This window comes from Chiloscyllium plagiosum, chromosome 25, assembly GCF_004010195.1.
Source record: "Chiloscyllium plagiosum isolate BGI_BamShark_2017 chromosome 25, ASM401019v2, whole genome shotgun sequence".
NCBI classification, from domain to species: Eukaryota; Metazoa; Chordata; class Chondrichthyes; order Orectolobiformes; family Hemiscylliidae; genus Chiloscyllium; species Chiloscyllium plagiosum.
Window position 1 is genome coordinate 14,518,587 of NC_057734.1, and position 9,526 is coordinate 14,528,112.

General features: G+C 39.9%; 1 protein-coding gene across 1 annotated transcript in view; it reads right to left on the minus strand.

Moving 5' to 3' along the window:
* Nucleotides 1-9,526, minus strand: part of LOC122562401 (probable E3 ubiquitin-protein ligase HECTD4) — a 293,168-nt gene that overhangs the window by 82,081 nt on the left and 201,561 nt on the right. The window contains exons 50-51 of the mRNA XM_043715258.1: nt 2,755-2,918; nt 873-1,110 (exon numbers count right to left, since the gene is read on the minus strand). Of these exons, the coding sequence (XP_043571193.1) occupies nt 873-1,110; nt 2,755-2,918 (402 nt within the window). The remainder of the gene's footprint in view (nt 1-872; nt 1,111-2,754; nt 2,919-9,526) is intronic.

The following is a 9,526-nucleotide window of genomic DNA, read 5'->3' on the forward strand; positions in this document are numbered from 1 at the left end:
TTGACTGGAATTCTTATTCTGATCTTGTTAAGTATTGTTCAAAGGAGGAATCAAGATACATAATTACACATAATTCAAATGTATAAAATACCATATGATTGATTCAGCTGCATAAGGAACTGACAGTTTTGATAAAATGTTTGAGCTGTCAGTTGTTAAAATCTAATAATTCCCAGTAACAATTATTAAGGAAACTCTACTTCTATTACTCAAATAGAGATAGCTGCTTTGAAATTTTCACAGGTTCAGAAGGCCCATCCAGTGGTCAGAAATGCAAGATTAAAATCATTGCATCGATAAAACAAAAAAGAGCTAATTTGGTGATTTCAGGTTTTTATTATTTTTCTTTTCAGGATCTAGCTAGTATGTTGACTACAAATGTATATTATATTAGCTGTTTTTGTTTATCTGATGTTCAAAAATTTGCATTTATGTAGAACCATTCATGGCAGAGCATTCTAAAGCACTTTATGGTGTATTGCCTTTGTTGTAATATTAAAAATGCAGTAACTAATGTGCAGTCAGCAAGGTCTCAATCAGTAAAGTGATAACAGCCAGATCATCTGTATTAGTATAGTTGAAATGTAAGTGCTGATGAGAATACTAATTTGATCAGTAAAGCCTGAAAAAGAGTCAGATATGGAGGCATACTACTTTCCAGAGATGGTCAATAAAGTATTTAGAAAATAGACTTCCTCTGTGTTCACCTGAGTATGTGAAAGCTTACCTAGCCTTTAGGTATTAGGAAACAGATACTCATCTATATGATGAATCTAAAATACAACAAATACCAAATAATCAAGACGAAAAGGGATAAAAATGACATAGCAACAAGATGCAACCAAAGTTTTTAAATGAGAAATGCTACTTACGCTGTTGTGCTGCAGCAGTAGCTGCAATGCGACAGGGTGGACCATGGGATGCAGTATCAGATGCCACACTAGCACCAGCATCATTGTCACTGTCAGAGGCCATGGCGAATGGTAAAGCTTCAAAATTGGCACTAATTTCCTCTGCTAGATCAATGCAGAGATCGGCTGCATTCCTGTGTGCCTGACCTTCTGCATAAGCAAAAGGACGGCATCCAAAGTTTGCACGGACTTTAGTATTCTATTAAAAAGAATATGGAAACAAGTAAATAAAAAGGTAAAGTTTTGCGCCACGTGATCAGAAATAACTAGAGATATAAATGGGATCCTCCACATGGAATCCAGACAGATCTCTGAAGAGCCAGAAGGGGCATTAGATTTCAAATGTTAACTGTTTTCTGTCCACAAATGCTGCCAGATTTGCTGAGTTTCCCCCTTCCCCCCGATTTCTGTTTTTGTTTCAGATTTCCAGCTCTTTTGTTTATATTTTCTCTTCATTTTCAATTACTCTATGGTGTCAATTTAAAAGTAAAAATATTGCATTTATCTAGTCCCTTTAACAACCTCAAAGCCTGGAGCACTACAAAGCCAATTATATGATTTGAGTGGAATCAAAGCAGTTGCAAGGAAAGCAGCAGCTAATTTGCACACAACAGAGACCCACAATAAGTAATATTATGAATGATCAAAGTCATCTGTTTTTAGCTTTGCTTGTTGAAAGATAAATTAATGGTGAGGACACCAGGTAGAATGCACTGCTCTTCTAAAAATAGTACTGCAATTTTTACCTTGACTTGAGGAGATAAGTCTAATCTCTCATTAAAAAGATGGGACCTCAGAGTGCATTACTAAAACAAGTAAGGAATTATCATGACTTGCATTTATCTAACTTGAGACTAGAACATCTCTTTCATGCTGCATCCACAACTGCTGTTATATTCATCTGCCCTCTTTAAATCAACAATAATCAGCTTTGAAGTAATGTCTTTACAGTAGTATAAATGCTAAAGCTATTCGACAAAATATTAACATTTTCATTTTGCTTTTCAAGTCATATAATTAATAAGGAACCAGTGAAAAAGAAGAAAGTTATCAAAAGCACTATCAGCTTCACAAATTTCTAGAATAGAATGATAAAGCTGTGCCATGAAAATAACAGTTGCAAACTTACAGAGTTGCAATATTTTCCAATTATACACAAAAGATCATCTGAAAAATTCAGTCCAATGTGACAAGTATACATCTTTAAAAAGCTTTCAGAAAGATGGACTAGTTGCCAATTCTTGCAGCATTCTTTTTTTCTCACTATTGTACGTTTGAATATGTTGATAGCTTATGGCATTTTTGCTGCAAATTGCAACTCCAATGTTAACTAACAAATGATTAAATGATCTGTCGGTATCTCAATTCCTTTTTTTAAAGATTAGATTAGATTCCCTACAGTGCAGAAACAGGCCCTTCGGCCCAACAAGTCCGTACTGACCCTCAGAAGAGTAACCCACCCAGACCCACTCCCCAACTCCCCACTATTGCACCTATCGCTATGGGAAATTTAGCATGGCCAATTCACCTGACCTGCACATCTTTGGACAGTGGGACGAAACTGGAGCACCCGGAGGAAACCCACGCAGACAGGGGGAGAATGTGCAAACTCCACATAGACAGTCGTCAGAGGCTGGAATTGAACCTGGGTCCCTGGCGCTGCGAGGCAGCAGTGCTAACCACTGAGCCATGGAAATACAGCAAGATCATCATGCGTTAAACCATCAGTCTTCATGGTAGAACACATTTTGGCAATCACGGGTCAACCTCAAATAACGCAAACCTTTCTTTAATGTCTGCCTTTTCTGCTACAAACATGTAACTAATTAAATAAAGAAATTACCTTTTTTTGAATGTGAACAACTGGCCACATTCCACCAGACACATCTTCCAGAAATGGGCTTAGCCGCTGCCCACAATATGTGAAATATACTCTGCCTTTTGATGGTTGTCCTGGAGGTGGTGGTGTTCCATCACTTCTCTCCCAACCAATTCCTGCTACATCGCCTAGAAAAAGCAGGCAAGGCATGGAAAATTATATGCTGTAAAGCTATGCTAATTATTGACTTTAATAGTCTTTCATTTGGAAAAAAAAGGTTACTGATCCTCTTATGACTGAGTCAATTTAATTTGTGACAAACTACACAGCTAATGGGGTTTGTTGATCCGAGCATCAATTAACTATTCCTATATCAAGGCATTTGAACAGACATGATTTACACTTTTGATTGGTCAGATATGTTGGGACAGTGCCCATACGTTCATGAGTGAGACAATGATTGCACTTATCTTTGAAGCCCTACATGGGTGAATTGTTGGAAATTTCTGCTCTATAATCTCCAAAAAGTAGAATGGTCACTTGGGGGTGATACCAGAACTGCGAGCAGCTCTAAGTGCTGTATTTCTCTATGAATATGACCAAACAAATCAGCACTTTAATAAAAAAGCTTCTTCTTTTAAAAAAAGGGGATAATACTTTCTGTTGATTCTCCTGGATGAACAAACATGCATTGCAAGGTGTGCGAACTGAGATAAGGGATAAACTGAGATAAGGGATAAACTCAGATAAACTGACAATAAATAAACTCTCTTGGTGGTAGATAAGCTTGGAAATGTACATGCAAACTCTCTCTACAGTATGCTGATTTAACAGGAATACTGTCCACTTCTTGCTTGCAACAATACAATTTAAAAGTGACTATGAACTATGTCAAGAATATGGAATACATAACTTTAATATTAACGTTCGTTACCAGGCAAAGGATGTTTAAAAATATTTCCTCCATTTAACCAAGAAACCCAGCCTGCCTAAAATTAATTGTTGGCCAATATTTTAGGAGCCATTCCAATTTTATTAATACAAGTGGTTTCTTGACATATGCAGTTCATGTAAATTAACATAGACCCTCTAATAGTCAGAGGGAAATTGAGAAACAAATTTGTAAGGAGATCTCAGCTATCTGTAAGAATAATAGGGTGGTTATGGAAGGGGATTTTAACTTTCCAAACAGATTGGAATTGCCATATGGTTAAGGGTTTAGATGGAGAGGAGTTTGTTAAGTGTGTACAAGACAATTTTCTGATTCAGTATGTGGATGTACCTACTAGAGAAGGTGCAAAACTTGACCTACTCTTGGGAAATAAGGCAGGGCAGGTGACTGAAATGTCAGTGGGGGAGCACTTTGGGGCCAGTGATCATATTCCATTAGTTTTAAAATAGTGATGGAAAAGGATAGACCACATCTAAAAGATGAAGTTCTAAACTGGAGAAAGGCCAATTAAAGACGGTATTAGACAAGAACTCTCAAAAGCTGATTGGGGGCAAATATTCACAGGTAAAGGGACGGTTGGAAAATGAAAATGAAACGAGAATCCAGAGAAAGTATATTCCTGTTAGGGTGAAAGGAAAGGCTGGTAGGTATAGGAATGCTGGATGACTAAAGAAGTTGAGGGTTTGGTTAAGAAAAAGAAGGAAGCATATGTTAGGTATAGACAGGAGAGATCGAGTGAATCCTTAGAACAGTGTAAAGGCAGTAGGAGTATACTTTAGAGGGAAATCAGGAGGCCAAAAAGGGGACATGGGATAGCTTTGGCAAATAGAATGAAGGAGAATCCAAAGGTTTTTTATAAATATATTAAGGACAAAAAGGTAACTAGAGAGAATTGAGCCCCTCAAAGATCAGCAAGGCGGCCTTTGTGTGCAGCCGCAGAAAATGGGGGAGCTACTAAACGAGTATTTTGCAGTAGCATTTATTGCAGAAAAGAATTTGGAAGATATAGAATGTAGGGAAATAGATGGTGACATCTTGAACAATGTCCATATTACAGAGGAGGGAGTGCTGGATGTCTTGAAACGCATAAAAGTGGATAAATCCCCAGGACCTGATCAGGTGTACCCTAGAACTCTGTGGGAAGCTAGAGAAGTGATTGCTGGGCCTCTTGCTGAGATATTTGTATCATTGATACAAATGGTGAGGTGCCGGAAGACTGGAGGTTGGCTAACGTGGTGCCACTGTTTAAGAAGGGTGGTAAGGACAAGCCAGGGAATTATAGACCAGTGAGCCTGATGTCGGTGTTGGGCAAATTGTTGGAGAGAATCCTGAAGGACAGGATGTACATGCATTTGGAAAGGCAAGGACTGATTAGGGAGAGTCAACATGGCTTTGTGCGTGGGAAATCATGTTTCACAAACTTGATTAAGTTTTTTGAAGAAGTAACAAAGAGAATTGATGAGGGTAGAGGGTAGACCTGAGGGACTTCATGTAAGGCATTCGACAAGATTCACCATGGGAAACTGGTTAGCAAGGTTAGATCTCACGGAAATATAGGGAGAGCTCGCCATTTGGATACAGAACTGGCTGAAAGATAGAAGACAGAGGGTGGTAGTGGAGGGTTGTTTTTCAGACTGGAGGCCTGTGACCAGTGGAGTGCCAGAAGGATCAGTGCTGGGTCTTCTACTTTTAGTCATTTGTATAAATGATTTGGATGCGAGCATAAGAGGTATAGTTAGTAAGTTTGCAGATGACACCAAAATTGGAGGTGTAGTGGACAGCGAAGGAGGTTACCTCAGATTACAACAGGATCTTGACCAGATGGGCCAATGGGATGAGAAGTGGCAGATGGAGTTTAATTCAGAAAAATGCGAGGTGCTGCATTTTGGGAAAGCAAATCTTAGCAGGACTTGTACTTAATGGTAAGGTCTTAGGGAGTGTTGCTGAACAAAGAGACCTTGGAATGCAGGTTCATAGCTCCTTGAAAGTGGAGTGGCAGATAGATAGGATAGTGAAGATAATGTTTGGTATGCTTTCCTTTATTGGTCAGAGTACTGAGTACAAGAGTTGGGAGGTCATGTTGCGGCTGTACAGGATATTGATTAGGCCACTGTTTGAATATTGCGTGCAATTCTGGTCTCCTTCCTATCAGAAAAATGTGGTGAAACTTGAAAAGGTTCAGAAAAGATTTACAAGGATGTTGCCAGGGTTGAAGAATTTGAGTTATCGGAAGAGGCTGAACAAGCTAGGGCTGTTTTCCCTGCAGCATTGGAGGCTGAGGGGTGACCTTATAGAGGTTTACAAAATTATGAGGGGAATGGTTAGAGTAAATAGACAAAGTCTTTTCCCTGGGGCGGGGGAGTCCAGAACTAGAGGGCATAGGTTTAGGGTGAGAGGGGAACGATATAAAAGAGACCTGAGGGGCAACATTTTCACGCAGAGGGTGGTACGTGTATGAAATGAGCTGCTAATTGAAATATACAAGATTGTGATGGTCTTGAAAAAGTGGATGTAGAGAGAATGTCTCCCTTTATGGGAGAATCTGGAACTACAGTCACTGTTTAAAAATTAAGGGCTAACCACTTGAAACACAGATTAGGTGAACGTTTTTCTCTCAGATGATGTTGATCTTTGGAATTCTGCTTCTCCATCTTTTCAGGAGAGTATCCATGAATGTTTTTAAGGTAGAGGTAGCTAGATTCTTGCTAAGCAAGAAATTGAAAGGTTATTGGGTTAGGTAGGAATGAGGATTGGAGGTTATAATTAGATTAGCCTTATTGAATGGCAGAATGATATTAAAGGGTTGAATAGTCTACTCCCATTTTCAATGTTTGGATGTAACAGAGATTTTGTTTAAGTATATAGGAAAGACTGTGACTTAAGTCTGAGGTTGACAGAAATAAGCCTGAGACAAGAGGGTAAGATTGTACATGGCCATTTCTTGACGAGCAATTTTTTTTTTGTTGTTTTTGGTCAACTGTGAAGGTTAAAAGAAATAATAATTTACCAGCTTAACAAGTTTTGGGATAACATAAGACCGTATGATATAGGGGCAGAATTAGGCCATTTGATGTGTTTCTCAACTCCATTCTCCTGTTTTCTCCCCATAACCATTGACGCTTTTAATTATCAAGAACCTATGTATCTTTGTCTTAAAAAGAGAATGACTTAGCCTCCACAGCCTTCTGCATGCATAATTACAACACATTTAAATTATGGAACAACTCTCAGCATTTTTACCATACTATAACATTCCAAGGGACTTCACAGGATCCATGATCAAAAAAGTTAATATCAAGCCACGGATGACAAAAAATTGGTAAATGATGCATAAAATGAAACCTAGAGAGTCAGACAAGTTGAAGGAGAAAATTTCAGAGTATATGACTCAAGCAGCTGAAAGGCACCACCACCAATGATAAAAATCAGTATGTTCAACAGGTCAGGGTTGAAGGAGTGCCAGAATCTTGAGTGGACTGAATGATCTCCTCGACCCTCTGTATCTCATGAACAACTAAAGGAATGAGAACTTTAAATGGAACAGTTGCCAGATTCTGAGCTAAGATTAAAACTAGCCCAGCACGCTCATTGGTGAGGAGTGAAGAGGACTTGACATATTGTAGAGGACCACATACCAGAGAAAGATTAAACTTTATGGTGGCTGCTAGGGAGGCAGCTGGGCAGGTTAGCAACAAATGTATGAATGAGGAGGTTAACTGATGGGCTTATGCAGCAGCAGTTGTAATCACATGGAGATGGATCTAGGCATTCACTGTATGGGCAGAATATGGAATCAGAACCTCATCACAATGTAAACTCAGACAGCGAAGCTGCCACATTATGGTCAGTGTCAAAAAGAGGTTAAGAAGTAATGTTTGTGGCAGGGACTGAAGACAATGACAAAGTCTTTCAAATATTCAACTGGAAGAAATTTCTGCTTTTGCAATGTTGGATAAACAGTGTAACTAATCAGAGGAAATGGAGCAAGCCAAAGAGTGATAGAAGTTGTCAGTGTACATGTGGAATCAGACACCATTTCAGATATCACCAAGGGAGCATTTGATGTAAAATAGATGAGGGGCCTTAGTCGCTGCTAGGATTACTCCAAATGCAATTGTACAGGAACACAATGTAAACTCAATGGAGATGTATCACTTGCTATGATTGGACATTTTGGACATCTGGACATTTTGCAAGATGTCACCATCTAGTTCCCTACAGTCTATAGACAATAGGTGCAGGAGTAGGCCATTCTGCCCTTCGAGCCTGCACCACCATTCATTATGATCATGGCTGATCATCCTCAATCAGTATCCTGTTCCTGCCTTATCTCCATAACCCTTGATTCCACTATCCTTGACAGCTCTATCCAACTCTTTCTTAAACGAATCCAGAGATTGGGCCTCCACTGCCTTCTGGGACAGAGCATTTCACACACCCACCACTCTCTGGGTGAAGAAGTTTCTCCTCATCTCTGTCCTAAATGGCCTACCCCTTATTTTTAAGCTGTGTCCTCTGGTTCGGGACTCACCCATCAGCGGAAATATGTTTCCTGCCTCCAGAGTGTCCAATCCTTTAATAATCTTATACGTCTCAATCAGATCCCCTCTCATTCTTCTAAACTCAAGGGTATACAAGCCCAGTCACTCCAATCTTTCAATGAAGGTCAGCATGCTATTAGCCTTCTTCACTACCTGCTGTACCTGTATGCTTGCCTTCATTGACTGGTGTACAAGAACACCCAGATCTCTTTGTACTGCCCCTTTACCTAACTTGACTCCATTTAGGTAGTAATCTGCCTTCCTGTTCTTGCCACCAAAGTGGATAACCATACATTTATCCACATTAAACTGCATCTGCCATGCATCTGACCACTCACCTAACCTGTCCAGGTCACCCTGTAATCTCCTAACATCCTCCTCACATTTCACCCTGCCACCCAGCTTTGTGTCATCAGCAAATTTGCTAATGTTACTATTAATTCCACCTTCTATATCATTAATGTAAATTGTAAAAAGCTGTGGTCCCAGCACTGATCCCTGCGGTACCCCACTGGTCACCGCCTGCCATTCCAAAAGGGAGCCATTTATCACTACTCTTTGTTTCCTATCAGCCATCCAATTTTCAATCCAAGTCAGTATTTTGCCCCCCATAACCATGCGCCCTAATTTTGCTCACTAACCTCCTATGTGGGACTTTATCAAAGGCTTTCTGAAAGTCCAGGTACGCTACATCCACTGGATCTCCCTTGTCCATCTTCAGAGTTACATCCTCAAACAATTCCAGAAGATTAGTCAAGCATGATTTCCCCTTCATAAATCCATGCTGACTCTGACCTATCCTGTTACTGCTATCCAGATGTGTCATAATTTCATCCTTTATAATTGACTCCAGCATCTTTCCCACCACTGAGGTCAGACTAACTGGTCTATAATTTCCTGCTTTCTCCCTCCCTACTATCTTAAAAAAGTGGTACAACATTAGGCAACCCCCCTTTCCGCAGGAACTGATCCTGAATCTATCGAACTCTGGAAAATAATCACCAACGCAACCAAGATTTCTAGAGCCACCTCCTTCAGTACCCTGGGATGTAGACCATCAGGCCCCGGGGACTTATCAACCTTCAGACCTAACAGTCTCTCTAACACCAATTCCTGGCAAGTATAAATTCCCTTCAGTTCAGGTCCTTCAGCCACTGTTACCCTCTAGGAGATTGCTGGTGTCTTCCCCAGTGAACACAGATCTGAAGCACCAATTCAACTCTTCTGCCATTTCTTTGTTCCCCATAATATATTCCCCTGTTTCTGTCTTCAAGGGCCCAATTTTAGTCTTAACCATTTTTTT